At 42.1% G+C, this 19,168-nt stretch overlaps 2 protein-coding genes across 4 annotated transcripts in view; both read right to left on the bottom strand.

Moving 5' to 3' along the window:
• LOC139569723 (unconventional myosin-XVB-like) overlaps positions 1 to 9,818 on the bottom strand; it is a 33,539-nt gene extending 23,721 nt beyond the window's left edge. The window contains 4 exon segments of the mRNA XM_071391114.1: positions 4,081 to 4,263; positions 8,774 to 8,943; positions 8,946 to 9,504; positions 9,813 to 9,818. Coding sequence (XP_071247215.1) covers positions 4,081 to 4,263; positions 8,774 to 8,943; positions 8,946 to 9,504; positions 9,813 to 9,818 — 918 coding nt within the window.
• Positions 9,819 to 10,829: 1,011 nt separating this feature from the next.
• The window catches only part of LOC139570037 (LLGL scribble cell polarity complex component 2-like), a 41,686-nt gene continuing 33,347 nt past the window's right edge, over positions 10,830 to 19,168 (bottom strand). For all 3 annotated transcript variants that reach the window (XM_071391481.1, XM_071391483.1, XM_071391482.1), the window contains one exon: positions 10,830 to 12,482. In XM_071391481.1, coding sequence (XP_071247582.1) covers positions 12,478 to 12,482 — 5 coding nt within the window. In that variant the 3' untranslated portion in view covers positions 10,830 to 12,477. The remainder of the gene's footprint in view (positions 12,483 to 19,168) is intronic.

Here is a 19,168-nt window from a genome sequence, read left to right as displayed (position 1 = left end):
TGATAACAGGAGAACTTTAATATATACCCTCGCCCATAGGCACAGTCGAGGCAGCACAAAGCACAACCATGTTAACATGAACCGGATAAACAAAACAAACAAACCTAGGTTTGAAACAAACCTAGCGCAAGCCAGCCTGTAGCGTAACACCCTACACAAAGAACAATTCCACACACAGACATGGTGGAAACAGAGGGTAAAATACATTTAGTCTGATGAGGGAATGTGAACCAGGTGTGTGGGAAAACAAGACAAAACAAATGGAAAATGAAAGGTGGAGCCGCAATGGCTAGAAGACCGGTGACGTCGACTGCCGAACGCCGCCCGAACAAGGAGAGGGACCGACTTCGGCGGAAGTCGTGACAATTCCACAGAGTTTGAATTCAACATTACTTATCAAGTAATATACAGTGCCTTCAGAAAGTATTCCCACGCCTTGACATTTAAATTAAAAAAATATTGAGATTTTGTGTCAATGGCTTCCACACAATACCCCCATAATGTCAAAGTCGAAAATGAAAAGCTGAAATGACAGTAACTATACAAGCCTAAATAAGTTCTGGAGTAAAAATGTGCTTAACGTGGATTTTTGAAAGACTACCTCATCTCTGTACCCCACACATACAATTATCTGTAAGCTCCCTCAGTTGAGTGAATTTCAAACACAGATTCAACCACAAAGACCAGGGTGGTTTTCCCAACGCCTCAGTGCCTCGCAAAGAAGGGCACCCATTGGTAGATGGGTAAAAAAAAGAAGCTGACATTGAGGTTATTTATTACACTTTGGAAAGTGTATCAATACACCCACTTACTACAGAGATACAGGCGTCCTTCCTAACTCAGTTGCCGGGAAGGAAGGAAATCACTCAGGGATTTCACAATGAGGCCAATGGTGACTTTAAAACAGTTACAGAGTTTAATGGCTGTGATTGGAGAAAACTGTGGATGGATCAACAACATTGTACTTACTCCACAATACTAAGCTAAATGACAGAGTGAAAAGAATCAAGCCTGTACAGAATAAAAAATATCCCAAAACATGCATGCTGTTTACAATAAGGCACTAAAGTAAAACTGCTTATTAAAAAATGTGGGAAAGAAATTAACTTTATGTCCAGAATACAAAGTGATAGGTTTTGGGGCAAATCTAAGACAACACATCACTGAGTACCACTCTTCATATTTTCAAGCATGGTGGTGGCTGCATCATGTTATGGGTATGCTTGTCATCGTTATGGGTAGGTTAGATTGGATGTTTATTTAATGACATGCACAGGGTTACAGATGCAGTAAAATACTTAAGCTCCAAGCACCAACAATACAGGCGTGATAATAAATACAGAATTATAATAACATATACATATTTACAACTGTGACAATGATCAAAATGAATGTCCATTGGGGTGTGGGCAGGGTAATCGTTCATTGACAAATATACACTGGAGTTGCTTTGCAAGACGACATTGAATGTTTCTGGGTGGCCTAGTTACAGTTTTGACTTAAAACGACTGGGAAAATTGGTTGGGAAAAATGTATTAGAACACGTTTTCACTTTGCCATTATGGGGTATTGTGTATAGATGGGTGAGAAAAAAACATATATTTAATCCATTTTGAATTCAGTTACAAAATGGATCCAAAATGGATTAAATATATGTTTTTTTCTCACCCATCTACACACAATACCCCATAATGGCAAAGTGAAAACGTGTACATTTTTCCCAACGATTTTTCCCAGTGGTTTTAAGTCAAAATTGTAACTGAATTCAAAAAGTAACAATAAAATGTGAAATAAGTCAAGGGGTACAAATACTTTCTGAAGGCACTGTACATGGTACTAAGTGTTCACACCAGTTCTACCAGGTGATTGATAGCCTCTCTTTCTTTCTCCCTGGACTGTCATCATGACAACAGCGTCCATAGTCCAAGTCCCATAAAACAATAACACCCAATGAGAGTAATTCAATAACCAGCACCCAAAGGGGAAGCGAAAAGAAAGTAAACTAAACCGCTCTAATAGATGTATAACAGTATAACTTTAGTCCGTCCCCTCGCCCATACCCGGGCTCGAACCAGGGACCCTCTGCACACATCAACAACAGTCACCCACGAAGCGTCGTTACCCATCGCTCCACAAAGGCCGCGGCCCTTGCAGAGCAAGGGGAAACCCTACTTCAAGTCTCAGAGCAAGTGACGTAACCGATTGAAACGCTATTAGCGCGTACCCGCTAACTAGCTAGCCATTTCACATCCGTTACACATGGAGAAAAATGAAATGAACAACCATAGATTAGAGAAAAATAAAGGGCGAAGATGAGATGACCAACAAATCATCCACCTTAACAGCAAGCAAAACCTATACATTGTCCATAGTATCCTCTCTCTTACTTCCTGTCACTCTTCCTCCCTCTTTCTCGCTTTCACCCTCTCCCTCCATCTCTCTCTTCTTCCTCTAAACTCTCAAAATGTCAATACAGCCCTGAACTGAAGATACAGTATTATCAAGTATTAAAAAGCCTATTGATAAAAGAAGCAATACCTACCTGTTAATAATCCTGTATTAGTCCGGAGAGGGAGGCAGAACTGGCAAGCGGAAGGAGAGATGCCACAGCCTCTTATTTCAGTAATATGGGTTAAAGTCCAAGACAGTAAGTGTGTGTGTGTGTGAGTGTGCGCGTGCGTGTGTATGAGGAACACGAAACAGAGAGAGAATGGGTATGGAAAGAAGATAGGTGGTAAGTGTAGGTAAATTGGACGAGGACAGGAGGTGACTGAAATATTTAGGTGACCACGAACTGTTCACATCACATTACACTATAAAAACATGTTGCAGGCATTGTCACTTAGTTAGGGTTGTTTTCTTTAAAAATAACCGGGTTGGGTTGTTGATGATGTGTGACCAAGCGGGTCAGATCAGAAGACTGGAGCCGTAGTTTAGAAGGGGTGTGGCTTTTAGGACATTATTTTTGGCCACCCGTGATAGAAAATATAATTCTGGTTATTCTGTTCTGTTCTTATCACGTTTGTGGCTTTACTAGTGTATAAGTCCCTTAAGAGCTTTAGAGCATATCGTAATTTTGGGATAGATGCCACTTTGTTACAATATGTAAATAGTAACGTTATTAATTTAGTTTAAGAATATGTAATGTGCAAAAATATAAGGAAGGAGCATTTTAATTTGCACTGTACAAACTTGAAAAGGATAAGTCAACCCAGCATGAAAGGGAATAAAACCACCGAAATGATTCCAACAACCCAACATGTGGAATGAATCATGCAACCCAGACTCAAAAACAAAAACAGCGCGTGTTCTATTTAATATTTACCCAACGCTGGGTTACCAAATAACCCAAATCGGTTTGTTTTTAACCCATTGTTTTTTAGAATGTACCTGGCAGTGATGCAGAGAGGGAACAGCAGGCTACCTGGTTACACATTCACTTCAATTCACTCCTGATGCCTTTCTTCTCAAAGATCAATTATAGGATCAAAAACACACATTTCCTACAACTACACTCATAAACAGTCACCCGTTCTTGCCAGGTAAGTTACTGAGGGGACAACTTGGTCAATAAATATTCTCTGAAACAGTAGGGATTCACCCTAATTTAAATGTAATTACACATAAATAAAGTTACTCCCAACCTCATAACATGCTAGTTTAATAACCATGGAAAATAGAACACTCCAATTGAATTTACAGGATTCTCTCTAAACAGGAAGTGACTGTATCGTACCTCACGTAACCTACGGATCAACGTTAGGGACACCCCGGCTCTCCCCAAACACAAAGATAGGAATTTCAAAACCACGAACACTTACTCTGTCAACACAAAGACTTGAACTCATTCTAATACTGAAGCTCTCACACAATCAACTAAATTGCTCAGAATACAAAGTCTCTTTGGGATGAAAATGAACCAGGCCTATTGACTCAGCCATGACTGAGGTGAATATAAACATGAGTAATGAACACCAACAGGTAATACCATATCAGCCGATTATTTCCTGTATGTGTGTGTGTACGGGTGTGTATGTGTGTGTACGGGTGTGTATGTGTACACGTGCGTGTGTATCTTACCCTTCACTGTCATCTCTTGCTAGTGTTCCTGGTGATCATCAGAGCAGCCCAGAACTGAGTGAAGGACAGTTGTGTCTGCAGATGAACCCTCTGATGTTCCACTGGATAGTGGCAGCTGCCCAGGTATGAAAAAGGACTGTTGCTTCTACATTGATAAAGCTTGATGATAAAGTTACTGGTCCCCTTTCCCATGTCAAACACTTGGATTAATTATTAAGGGACAAGGTGACATCACCTTAACTCTAATTTTAATACACCAATGGTAACATGGCGTGTTTGCAGAGGGGTGTGGTTTATATAGCTAGATAGCTACTCTACTGGTGCCAAAATTTGACAGCAGGGTGTCAGCAAATATAAATAAAAGTTTACGCTATTTATCTATGGCAAAGGTACTGTGAGGGAAATTTTCTGTTGAACCCTACTAATGCTTGTGTACTAAAATATCCTTCTTTAAGCCTCGGCATTGGGCTTGAGTTTCTGTTGAGACTCCTTTCTGACTCTGGTGTTGGCAGGTGCACTTCCTCCCTCATATGGGCCTCAGTCACCTTGAGTCCAGAGAGGGGAGAAGTCAGGCTTATCTATCACATGTCCCTGTTGCTATGCAGAATATCAGCAAGGAGTATGGCAAAGGAGGTCAGAAGGAAACATTGTTTCCATATGTGAACTGTGTGTCTTTATTGCAAACCATGTGAAGGGATGGCGTGAGTAATGGGGAACCAATCACTTGTCTCCACAATGTCTGTGTGTCAGTCACCTCCTCCTAGGGGGAAATTGTTCTCTCCCCTAGTTCAAGGTGGAAACTAAGTAACAACAAATGTCCTAACTTCTTAGTGCTGAACAAAACAACAAGTTATTTGTATTTTGGGCCCAAGGTCTGGCACAGGATGTGTGGGGTTAGTGTTTGGAACCATTGTACTTCATATCTGAAGTTGCACCAATCCTGACCTATCCTGAGATAGTATATAACTCAGAAGCTAACTCCACTCAGGAGGCTCTCACTCCACCACCTGCGGGGGAGGGGCGACCAGCCTCCTTGTTATAACCAGCCTCCTCATTATAAGTATTTTAATAAAAGTAATACCTTGATTGATTGTTCATTTTCCTCTCCTCATTATTGATTAAGGGTAGAATTTCTACCACATTCTTGGCGAGCTTGCCAGGAGGTGTAACTCCACCCGCTGACCGTTCCTGAGGACCTGGGTAAAACTGTGCACAGAGGGCTCCAAATTGAGACCACAGGGAAGCTGCACTCCTGAGGAGGAGCAGACTGAGACCTGCCTAAGGATCCAACAGGAAGACGGGGCGGGTGGATACCACCTCCGAACATAGCATCGAAGGAGAGGTGATATTGGTTAATTTAATCAGTAGGGTCAAGAAAATAATAATATATATATTTTTTTTTTGAAGCCGCGGTTGAGGGTACGTTCGGAGCGAGGTCTTCCTTAAGAGGGCCACAGTTGACGTAACTAGCAAGACTGAGTTGAATTGATAAGAGTGTTTAAGTGAGGTATCCTTGGACATAATTGTTCATTAACCAGTTGTGGGCAACCAAGATTTCAGCTCCGTGGTACTGATTTGATCACTGTAGGATCTGGTGAGGCGGTGTGGAGTGAAGAACCAGAGCGTGAGTGCACTCGGCTTGGCGAAGCTCATTAAACGAGGGACCTGAGTACAAATGACAGAGAGCTAAGCATTTGTCTCAGTGAAGCTCAATTTATGAATGTAATTAAATAAAATGTTTTGTTGTAAATGGAGGTAAACAGGCATGCCCCGGGTTACTATTGGTAGATGTCGTTGTGAGAATTTAGATCTTTATGGAACTTCACCTGAAGTAGAGGTTAGGGAATACAAGGTACAATTAGATTTTTGGGACTGTGTTACATAATTAGATAGGAACACGGGTACTCTGTAGGCAGTTTTGCATATTTGGGTAAATATAAAAGGAGTTGTACCACAGTGGTTGCAATAGGTAACATTCCCGTGTGGAGACAACATCTCGTTCTGGGACTATTGATTAGGCAATACTCTGAGGGTAATATTGGAAACCTTTTACAAGTGACCAGGATTTTGAAATCTCAAAACAGCGCTAACCAGTTTTCCTCGTCTGCTTCATTCCCCTGTGTGTTCGTGTTCCTGTGTGTGTATGAATGTGATATGAGAGTTGTGTGAGTGTACAAATAAGTGTTCATCTGAAGTTTCTATAATAACATACAGAAATTAGCAGAATAATAGATTGAAATGTGTGATTTCATATCTGGGTAATACGTTTCGATATATAGCGTTATCTTGGAGTTCCGTCCCCATCACAGAATATCACGGGGTAGGGGCAAATCTATAATTCTGGAAATCTACAGTTGATGGATTCTGCTGGGAGTGTTTGCAGAGCTGCCGTGAAGCAAGGGGGAGTCGTTGAAAATGCACATGGAGTCATTCATTAATATGAGTACCTAAGATTCTAACGTTATGTATGGATTCTGTGAAAATGTGACAAATTGTATGTGTGTATAATCGATTACTAGAGATTTGATGAAGTAATGATGGAACTAAATGATGAATAATATACTAACTTGCGCACCCAGACATAGACGTATGTCTGGTGGGAAAATAGTTAATACAAGTTTTTTCTGAGTTGGTTCCGTTTATGGATCATTTGATATAAGGTTGAAGCATTATATGACTGTCTAAATACTTATGGGATTTTTTTCCATCCAGGTAATACATTTAGAGAAACTGCCCTTAATGCCTGAAAAATGTATTTTTTTTGCAGTAAGAGATGAGTTGCTATATTTCTTTAATAAATCCTTTTCCCATACAGTTACAGTGAATTAAGATGGAATCTCGAAGTAATGTATACGTCATACAAAGCCAAATTAGGGTTTGCATCAAACTAATAAACTTTGCGGAGCTAAGGTGACGTAGTAAAGTAATAGAAATATGTTGCATGAACAAAGATGATCTGCTTTTATTACAAGGCGCAAGATCTGGTTTTGAGTCAATGGATGTCGATTTCATTTGTTTGGCTGCTATGATAGATCCCTTTTGCGCATGTGGAAATCTCTGTTAAGAAACACTTGACTGGATTTTCAGGCTAATTTCTGGTAAATTGTGTCGGTATTATATGTCAGATGTTAAAACAGACCGTTATAAATTGGATTACCTGCGGGATTTGATTGTCATTTCAATAGCATTGGGTCTATGTTACTGACTGTTTCTAATTGTGATTTCAACTATTGCCATGTTTTTTCTTTCTTAGAAAGTTATAGCAGCCATTGATTTGTTTTCAGATATAAACTGGGCGATTTTGCGGCTTGCTTAGTTCAATTTTGAACGACCCTTTAATCGCCTGATAATATTAACGATATGGATATGAACTGAATATTTGCTTGTTAAAAAACATTTGTTTTATTACCTGTAGCCTGATCCCAAGTGACAGTTACTACATCTAATGAATATTAATAATAGCGGATAGGCAATTGCGATAGATCTGTGACCATGATCATAGTTGATAACTAAATATGGGTATTCAATATTGCATGATGACAAGGCTTGTGGACAGAAAGAGGCTCTATCATTGTGAACTATTGGCTCCCATCGAAATGTATTTTTCCCCCCTTATGAATTTGCCGGATGTATTTTATTAAGCACATTACCGTAGAGCTCCACTATGCCCACGGTGCTGTCCATCAAAAATCATAATCCGTCGACCTCTAATAGAGATGGCATCATCTGTGGATCTCCTAGGGCGGTATGCAAATTGGAGTGGGTCTAGGGTTTCTGGGATAATGGTGTTGATTTGAGCCTCGGTAGTCATTTAGGCAGGTTACCTTGTTGTTCTTTGGCACAGGGACTATGGTGGTGTGCTTGAAACAAGTTGGTATTACAGACTCGGTCAGGGACGAAAATGTCATTGAAAACACTTGCCAGTTGGTCAGCGCATGCTCGGAGTACACATCCTTGTAATATGTCTGGCCCTGCAGTCTTGTGAATGTTGACTGGTTTAAAGGTCTTACTCACATCGGCTACAGAGAGCATGATCACACAGTCGTCTGGAACAGCTGATGCTCTCATGCATGCTTCAGTGTTGCTTGCCTCGTAGCAAGCATAGAAGTCATTTAGCTCGTCTGGTAGGCTCGTAACATTAGGAGTTACAGGGACTTCAACGGTTTGCTCCTCCGGTTATTTACATGGAAATGCAAAGAAAATAAAGGCTTTTCAAATTATGAATTTTCCTCCCATCATTTAACAACAGTGTCTTTGTCAGGGTAAGCAAGCAATTGTTTGTATATAATTGGGTGTTAAATAACGAGTGGCAGTTGTTTCTAATCCCTGTTTTGTTGAGGCGGCTCTCGAGCATGTCCTGAGCAGGTTACCCCAGACTCCTCTCCCATCCTGGCCTGGTCCCCATCCACTTGGTCAGCTTCTCCACTATCTGTTTGGGCAGGAGGGTATCCTGAGGGTAGGGCAGGCTGGGACGGTGGTGGGGTTTTGTATCATGATAATATATCTGCTATGATCACGATAATTGCTACATTGTGATAATGGCTTTCTCTTGATAACTGAGTGAGCCGTATACATAACCAGGCTGAGAGGTTTCCTGTGAGCCATTATCATGATAAAAATTAAACAATCAAATTCATTAATCATCTGTAACCTTTAACACTTGAGGGTGAGGTCTGGTTCCAGCAGGCTGTACTGGCTGGGCTGGTTGTGTTGGCAGGATTCCATTGGCCTTGCCCATGTCCAAGGCCAGCTTGTTTATTCTGGGGAGCACGATGGTGGCTGGTGGGGATCCAGAGACTCTGCTCTTCTTGCTGGCCAGGCTGGTATTACTAGCCACACACATGGTCATCCTGTTTTTGAGCAGGTAGCTCCCTCCCTCTGCTTGATGGCTTGGAGAGTGAGCCAGTGGGAGACACCATGGTCTGGGCCACTGCTCAGTTTACTACTCAGGTTGAACCCTTTGGGTGTCTTCCCCCTGATCCAGCCCGAGACATGTCATAGAGTCATCATGCCTTTCCTACAAGCGATGAGACGGTCCGTGGGTTTGGCTGAGACTGCATCTGTAGACCTGGCTGTAGCTGCTTCCTCTCTAGGATTTGCCAGCAGCTTACTGGTCCTGTATTTAACAGACACCATCTTGACTCTGCCCAGGACCGGGCCAATGTTTTTCCTGTTCAGGCCAATGTTTCCTTCGCCATATTGTTGCTCCTTTCCCTCGTTCCTGTTCTCCTTTGCCAGACAGGCTTTGAGGTCTTTTCTTTTTGCTTTCAGCAGCATCATCCGTGATGGGACTTTAGGGCCTTTGGATGTAGCTGAGGTAGCCTCATCCTCCTGCGTCTCCACTGGGGAAGAAGCATCGTTGTCTTTGTCATCTTTCAGAGTCTGGGCTCCTTCCTCTGCTCCACTGGCTTTCAGTTTCCATTTCTCTCGAATTTAATGGGTTTCTATTGTCACAGGTTTGTCAGCCATCTTGGATTTCAGACCCCTGCTGGGTTGTCAAACTGAGTGGGGAGCCAGGCCCAGCCAATCTGATTGAGTTAACCCACGAAACAGCTTTATTACATAAATGTTTAGATAGATAACTTAATAGACAAGTGCACCAGGTCAACCAGAGTCAGTCAGCATTAGGACAGAGTTTGACCTTTGACACCCTGAGCACCACTTGACACACATGCCATAGGTTAGATCAAGTTTAGCTACTGAACCCATTAACTACAGGATCACAAAAGTACCATCATAGTTCCTGTACTGTGTAGTGTATTAGCACACAACATAAGACTTGCTACGATTAACTACCAAAGACAAAAATTATTTCAGGTTTTTGTTATTCGGGTATGTTAAACATTTTAATAATAATTTATAACATTGCAAAAAAATAAAAACACCCTAGGTGGTTATGTTTGATCTCAGCTTGAAGTCACACTAGCTGTAGATGGACCTAAATGATGTGACACCTCTATAGGTATTCAGGTGTCGCTGGTGAACGAGGGAGTGGAACGGTGAGAGCAGGTGTGTAGAGATTGACAATAGGTGATGACAGACAAGGGAGAGATCGAGGGATGGATAGAATGAAAGAATAGTGCCTTCTCTTGGAAAGAGATATCATCTGTGCTCTGGAATGCACAGACTAAGCTCTCCTATTTCTTGCTTCCTTTTCCTCCCCCTCTTCTTCACATCACCTTTTTTTTCAGTTGAAGAGCATTATATCTCATCTACAAAACATGCTGAAAATGTTTCACTTATGGAGCAGGTAACTGTGTCAACATTATGAAACGGCATTTGATTGGCTACATGAGTAAACAAATATGCTCTAAACAGCACATTCTGGCAGAGCAATATAGTTAATATGGGCCAATGTGCTTTCTGTCATGTTTGAGCTAACTATACATTCTCCCTTCCACCACCATTAGAGAGTGAACGGTCTGTTCTTTGAGAGCAGTCCTTATAGGAGATGTTACGTTTCAGCAAAGCGATGGTGGACCAGCAAATCAGTGCTGCTCAATAGTTGATCATTAAAACTCTTGGCTGTGCTTGTATGACAACCGATCCCTACTTTATCCACTTCACCAGCCAGCACCAAACTCACCAGGCTCAGGGTATACCCTCAGGCCATGGCCATCAGATGAACGTACCTTGTTGTGAATGTGCCGATTGAGGGGAGGAGTCAGAGCAAGTCTTGAATCAGCAACTCTAATGTTCAATCAAGCAGTCAATAAAGTCCAACTTCATAGAAAGGAACAGACATGAACTCTTGTGAAAAAAAAACTTGTATTCATTTTCCAGCAGGACATTATGTAGTGTGAAAGTTAGCAATCCAAAAATTAGGGTTCTCATACTCGACCATTCACTACAAAAATATATTCTAGAGACCATAAAAATGCTAAAATACCCAGCATTTCAGAGAAACTGTACCAAAATATTTCCTTGTAAGATCCGACTATAGCAGCCAACCCCCATTAACAAAACAGGCCCAACTGCAGGCCTAGAATCATCATATAGTACATATATATATATATTAAACATGTGACTACAATATCTTAAAATTACATTCCTAAATTACATTATTCAATGCTGTGTTCAAAACAAAGCCGTTTAACATGATAAAAATGTAAAACCCTCATAGAAAGTTGTTCCCCTTCCCATTGTGTGCTACACGGTAGTGGACAAGTACCTACGACAGGTTATAACTTATAACTGGTTATTACACCTTAATGAGCGGACGGTAGGGGAGGCAAGGAGGGAGGTCAGTTAGCAAAAAAAACGCTTGGGGAGACATCTACGGCACAGTGGTCTTGCACGACTAGTCTGGTAGTCAGATCAGTTTCTGAGGTTGGCTAAAGCAGGAACAGGGCCCGTTTACACAAGGAATGCTGATCTAAGATCTGTCCATATAATCTTATTATAATCTTATAAACCTAAACTGATCATCACTCGTACTCAGAGGCTTTGTGGACACGGGCTCTTTTTCTGGCTGCCAGGCTGACGTTCTAGGATTAGGTCTGGTTTAAAATTAACTGTTCCGATTCCACAGATACTCAGTGTTTCTCTCTCTCGCCCCAAACAATGTCTTGTCAGCATTAGCAACAAACTACCATGTCAAACAGGTCACTTTTTAAACATTCTTGTTGTTTTCTTGTACAGTTTCCCCCCCCATCCATCTAGATTGTAGGTCGAATCAAAACAAAAATACTAAAATCACAGGTCAAATTAAATCACAAATAAAATATGAATAAAAACAAGTCCATTCTTCCTCCCTATATCTCCCCGTCTCCAACCGTGTCTCTCTCTAGGAGACGAAGGCAAGCGAGGACGTGCCGAGGCAGGGTTGGGATTGGACGAAACAGAGTTCCACAGGTCAGCTTGGGTTCAAATGGTGAAAGGCTGAAGGTCGGAAGGCCGTGACTGGGGTCGGGGTGAGGAGAGAGTGGGTGGGTGAGCGAGTAGGGTGCGTTAAATGCAATTATGGCTTGTATGTGAAGGTGTGTGAACTGTGATTGGCTTTGGACAAGCGCGTCAGCGGAATGACCATATCATGACCACTGTGTTGCAGGTGTAGAGGTACCAAGTGTAGGAGGGTATTACAGTACAGTGGTTGGTCTCTAGGCACAGCCGGTGGACCCCCTCTCCATCGCTCTTCTCTCTATATGGGCTCAAATCACACCCTAGTCCTCATACACTACACCACTCGCCCTATATGGGCTTGGTAAAAAGCAGTGCACTACTTGGGGAATAGAGTGCAATTTGGAACACAGCCAGTGAGTCTTTTTGGGTTAGGGGTGAGGTTTCAGTCTCTGGGGGCTAGGGGTCATGGTTCAGGGGTCAGTAGTGGCAGTATTAGTAGTGTGGCGTAGTTTGCTAGGCAGACTCCATGATGTCTCATGACCAGGAAGGACTGGCTCAGTCTGAGAGAGAGAGAGAGAGAGAGAGAGAGCAAGAGATGAGCAAAACAAATGAACAGGGTCAATGCCATTGTCATAACAATCATCATCATCACCATTGTGATATTCATTATACTGATCCAGACCAGGGTCCAAATACCGATCCAGACCAGGGTCCAAATACCGATCCAGACCAGGGTCCAAATGCCGTTTCAGACCAGGGTCCAAATACCGTTTCAGACCAGGGTCCAAATACCGTTTCAGACCAGGGTCCAAATACCGTTTCAGACCAGGGTCCAAATACCGTTTCAGACCAGGGTCCAAATACCGTTTCAGACCAGGGTCCAAATACCGTTTCAGACCAGGGTCCAAATACCGTTTCAGACCAGGGTCCAAATACCATTTCAGACCAGTGTCCAAATATCTCAGTTACTTTGACATAAATTCAAAGTAGGCATTCATTGGCTGAATATTTTTGTGCATTTGGAAATACACTTGGAAAATTTTGAAAAAACTAAAATACATTGACTAAAATACACTCCCATGCACTTAACCTAGGTATTTGAAAATATACTGAAATATAAACGCAATTTATAAAGTGTTGGTCCCATGTTTCATGAGCTGAAATAAAATATCCCAGAATTGTTCCATATGCAAAATAAGCCTTTTTCATTAAAATTCTGTGCACAAGTTTGTTTACATCCCTGTTAGTCAGTATTTCTCCTTTGCCAAGATAATCCATCCACCTGACAGGTGTGGCATATGAACAAGCTGATTAAACAGCATGATCATTACACAGGTGCACCTTGTGCTGGAGACAATAAAAAGCCACTAAAATGTGCAGTTGTCACACAACACAATGCCACAGATGTCTTGAGGGAATGTGCATGCTGACTGCAGGAATGTCCACCAGAAATGTTGCCAGAGAATTGAATGTTAATTTCTCTACCCTGAGCAGCCTCAACGTCGTTCTAGAGAATTTGGCAGTATGTCCAACCGGCCTCATAACCACGTGTAACCACACCAGTCCAGGACCTCCACATCTGGCTTCTTACCCTGTGGGATCATCGGAGACCAACCACCCAGACAACTGATGAAACTGAGGAGTATTTCTGTAAGCAATAAAGCCCGTTTGTGGGGAAAAACTCATTCTGATTAGCCCGGCCCACCAATAAGCTGTGCCCCTGCCCTGTCATGTGAAATCCATAGATTAGGGTCTAATTTATTCATTTAAAGTGACTGATGTCCTTTATATGAACTGTAACTCAGTAAAAGCTTAACTGTTGCATGTTGCGTTGATATTTTTGTTCGGTATAGTTCTAGGTGTGATGTGATTAAATGGTCTTCCTTTCTGCAGACTGGGACAAGTATTGCAGCTTTCATGTGATCTCTGTCTGGTCACGTTTTCATTCATCTCGGTTAACCCAGAACTAAAAGCTTGCGTAATTTGGTCAGATGCTTAGTTATGTTTAGGTAGTGTCTGTCAATGAGAGATTACATTTTCATAAACTCCCTCCCACTGTAGGCTGCTACATTCATTTAAATGGACTGTTATCCTAGTGGGTCTGTCACAGTCGAGGCCAGGTTCACAGTGAGGTCACTATAAAATATACATTCAAAATGCTCACTAAAGTAGTGCACTGGACCTTTACTAGTCCTGTATTAGAGGACTGATATAGCTGTCTGTAACACTGGGCCTTTACTAGTCCTGTATTAGAGGACTGATATAGCTGTCTGTAACACTGGGCCTTTACTAGTCCTGTATTAGAGGACTGATATAGCTGTCTGTAACACTGGACCTTTACTAGTCCTGTATTAGAGGACTGATATAGCTGTCTGTAACACTGGGCCTTTACTAGTCCTGTACTAGAGGACTGATATAGCTGTCTGTAACACTGGGCCTTTACTAGTCCTGTATTAGAGGACTGACATAGCTGTCTGTAACACTGCTTTACTAGTCCTGTATTAGAGGACTGACATAGCAGTCTATAACACTGGGCCTTTACTAGTCCTGTATTAGAGGACTGATATAGCTGTCTGTAACACTGGGCCTTTACTAGTCCTGTATTAGAGGACTGACATAGCTGTCTGTAACACTGCTTTACTAGTCCTGTATTAGAGGACTGACATAGCAGTCTATAACACTGGGCCTTTACTAGTCCTGTATTAGAGGACTGATATAGCTGTCTGTAACACTGGGCCTTTACTAGTCCTGTATTAGAGGACTGATATAGCTGTCTGTAACACTGGGCCTTTACTAGTCCTGTATTAGAGGACTGATATAGCTGTCTGTAACACTGGACCTTTACTAGTCCTGTATTAGAGGACTGATATAGCTGTCTGTAACACTGGGCCTTTACTAGTCCTGTACTAGAGGACTGATATAGCTGTCTGTAACACTGGGCCTTTACTAGTCCTGTATTAGAGGACTGACATAGCTGTCTGTAACACTGCTTTACTAGTCCTGTATTAGAGGACTGACATAGCAGTCTATAACACTGGGCCTTTACTAGTCCTGTATTAGAGGACTGATATAGCTGTCTGTAACACTGGGCCTTTACTAGTCCTGTATTAGAGGACTGACATAGCTGTCTGTAACACTGCTTTACTAGTCCTGTATTAGAGGACTGACATAGCAGTCTATAACACTGGGCCTTTACTAGTCCTGTATTAGAGGACTGATATAGCTGTCTGTAACACTGGGCCTTTACTAGTCCTGTATTAGAGGACTGATATAGCTGTCTGTAACACTGGACCTTTACTAGTCCTGTATTAGAGGACTGATATAGCTGTCTGTAACACTGCTTTACTAGTCCTGTATTAGTGGACTGATATAGCTGTCTGTAACACTGGGCCTTTACTAGTCCTGTATTAGAGGACTGATATAGCTGTCTGTAACACTGGGCCTTTACTAGTCCTGTATTAGAGGACTGATATAGCTGTCTGTAACACTGGGCCTTTACTAGTCCTGTATTAGAGGACTGATATAGCTGTCTGTAACACTGGGCCTTTACTAGTCCTGTATTAGTGGACTGATATAGCTGTCTGTAACACTGGGCCTTTACTAGTCCTGTATTAGAGGACTGATATAGCTGTCTGTAACACTGGGCCTTTACTAGTCCTGTACTAGAGGACTGATATAGCTGTCTGTAACACTGGGCCTTTACTAGTCCTGTATTAGAGGACTGACATAGCTGTCTGTAACACTGCTTTACTAGTCCTGTATTAGAGGACTGACATAGCAGTCTATAACACTGGGCCTTTACTAGTCCTGTATTAGAGGACTGATATAGCTGTCTGTAACACTGGGCCTTTACTAGTCCTGTATTAGAGGACTGATATAGCTGTCTGTAACACTGGGCCTTTACTAGTCCTGTATTAGAGGACTGATATAGCTGTCTGTAACACTGGACCTTTACTAGTCCTGTATTAGAGGACTGATATAGCTGTCTGTAACTCTGGGCCTTTACTAGTCCTGTACTAGAGGACTGATATAGCTGTCTGTAACACTGGGCCTTTACTAGTCCTGTATTAGAGGACTGACATAGCTGTCTGTAACACTGCTTTACTAGTCCTGTATTAGAGGACTGACATAGCAGTCTATAACACTGGGCCTTTACTAGTCCTGTATTAGAGGACTGATATAGCTGTCTGTAACACTGGGCCTTTACTAGTCCTGTATTAGAGGACTGATATAGCTGTCTGTAACACTGGACCTTTACTAGTCCTGTATTAGAGGACTGATATAGCTGTCTGTAACACTGCTTTACTAGTCCTGTATTAGAGGACTGACATAGCTGTCTAACACTGGGCCTTTACTAGTCCTGTATTAGAGGACTGGCATAGCTGTCTGTAACACTGCTTTACTAGTCCTGTATTAGAGGACTGATATAGCAGTCTGTAACACTGGGCCTTTACTAGTCCTGTATTAGTGGACTGATATAGCTGTCTGTAACACTGCTTTACTAGTCCTGTATTAGAGGACTGACATAGCTGTCTGTAACACTGGGCCTTTACTAGTCCTGTATTAGAGGACTGATATAGCTGTCTGTAACACTGCTTTACTAGTCCTGTATTAGAGGACTGACATAGCTGTCTGTAACACTGGGCCTTTACTAGTCCTGTATTAGAGGACTGACATAGCTGTCTAACACTGGGCCTTTACTAGTCCTGTATTAGAGGACTGATATAGCTGTCTGTAACACTGCTTTACTAGTCCTGTATTAGAGGACTGACATAGCTGTCTGTAACACTGTGCCTTTACTAGTCCTGTATTAGAGGACTGATATAGCTGTCTGTAACACTGGGCCTTTACTAGTCCTGTACTAGAGGACTGATATAGCTGTCTGTAACACTGGGCCTTTACTAGTCCTGTATTAGTGGACTGATATAGCTGTCTGTAACACTGCTTTACTAGTCCTGTAATAGAGGACTGATATAGCTGTCTAACACTGGGCCTTTACTAGTCCTGTATTAGAGGACTGACATAGCTGTCTGTAACACTGCTTTACTAGTCCTGTATTAGAGGACTGACATAGCTGTCTGTAACACTGGGCCTTTACTAGTCCTGTATTAGTGGACTGATATAGCTGTCTGTAACACTGGGCCTTTACTAGTCCTGTATTAGAGGACTGATATAGCTGTCTGTAACACTGCTTTACTAGTCCTGTATTAGAGGACTGACATAGCTGTCTGTAACACTGGGCCTTTACTAGTCCTGTATTAGAGGACTGATATAGCTGTCTGTAACACTGCTTTACTAGTCCTGTATTAGAGGACTGACATAGCTGTCTGTAACACTGGGCCTTTACTAGTCCTGTATTAGAGGACTGACATAGCTGTCTGTAACACTGGGCCTTTACTAGTCCTGTATTAGAGGACTGATATAGCTGTCTGTAACACTGCTTTACTAGTCCTGTATTAGAGGACTGACATAGCTGTCTGTAACACTGTGCCTTTACTAGTCCTGTATTAGAGGACTGATATAGCTGTCTGTAACACTGGGCCTTTACTAGTCCTGTACTAGAGGACTGATATAGCTGTCTGTAACACTGGGCCTTTACTAGTCCTGTACTAGAGGACTGATATAGCTGTCTGTAACACTGGGCCTTTACTAGTCCTGTATTAGAGGACTGACATAGCTGTCTGTAACACTGGACCTTTACTAGTCCTGTATTAGAGGACTGATATAGCTGTCTGTAACACTGGGCCTTTACTAGTCCTGTATTAGTGGACTGATATAGCTGTCTGTAACACTGCTTTACTAGTCCTGTATTAGAGGACTGACATAGCAGTCTATAACACTGGACCTTTACTAGTCCTGTATTAGAGGACTGATATAGCAGTCTGTAACACTGGGCCTTTACTAGTCCTGTATTAGAGGACTGATGTAGCAGTCTGTAACACTGGACCTTTACTAGTCCTGTATTAGAGGACTGATATAGCTGTCTGTAACACTGGGCCTTTACTAGTCCTGTATTAGAGGACTGATGTAGCAGTCTGTAACACTGGACCTTTACTAGTCCTGTATTAGAGGACTGATATAGCAGTCTGTAACACTGGACCTTTACTAGTCCTGTATTAGAGGACTGACATAGCTGTCTGTAACACTGGGCCTTTACTAGTCCTGTATTAGAGGACTGACATAGCTGTCTGTAACACTGGGCCTTTACTAGTCCTGTATTAGAGGACTGACATAGCTGTCTAACACTGCTTTACTAGTCCTGTATTAGAGGACTGATATAGCTGTCTGTAACACTGCTTTACTAGTCCTGTATTAGAGGACTGGCATAGCTGTCTGTAACACTGGTTTACTAGTCCTGTATTAGAGGACTGACATAGCTGTCTAACACTGGTTTACTAGTCCTGTATTAGAGGACTGACATAGCTGTCTGTAACACTGCTTTACTAGTCCTGTATTAGAGGACTGACATAGCTGTCTGTAACACTGGTTTACTAGTCCTGTATTAGAGGACTGACATAGCTGTCTGTAACACTGGTTTACTAGTCCTGTATTAGAGGACTGACATAGCTGTCTGTAACACTGGTTTACTAGTCCTGTATTAGAGGACTGATATAGCTGTCTGTAACACTGGTTTACTAGTCCTGTATTAGAGGACTGACATAGCTGTCTGTAACACTGGGCCTTTACTAGTCCTGTATTAGAGGACTGACATAGCTGTCTGTAACACTGCTTTACTAGTCCTGTATTAGAGGACTGACATAGCTGTCTGTAACACTGGTTTACTAGTCCTGTATTAGAGGACTGACATAGCTGTCTGTAACACTGGGCCTTTACTAGTCCTGTATTAGAGGACTGACATAGCTGTCTGTAACACTGGGCCTTTACTAGTCCTGTATTAGAGGACTGACATAGCTGTCTGTAACACTGGTTTACTAGTCCTGTATTAGAGGACTGACATAGCTGTCTGTAACACTGCTTTACTAGTCCTGTATTAGAGGACTGACATAGCTGTCTGTAACACTGGTTTACTAGTCCTGTATTAGAGGACTGACATAGCTGTCTGTAACACTGGTTTACTAGTCCTGTATTAGAGGACTGGCATAGCTGTCTAACACTGCTTTACTAGTCCTGTATTAGAGGACTGATATAGCTGTCTGTAACACTGCTTTACTAGTCCTGTATTAGAGGACTGGCATAGCTGTCTGTAACACTGGTTTACTAGTCCTGTATTAGAGGACTGACATAG

This window comes from Salvelinus alpinus, chromosome 3 (assembly GCF_045679555.1).
Source record: "Salvelinus alpinus chromosome 3, SLU_Salpinus.1, whole genome shotgun sequence".
In the NCBI taxonomy this organism is placed as follows: domain Eukaryota; kingdom Metazoa; phylum Chordata; class Actinopteri; order Salmoniformes; family Salmonidae; genus Salvelinus; species Salvelinus alpinus.
This window is presented reverse-complemented; position numbering and strand designations above follow the sequence as displayed.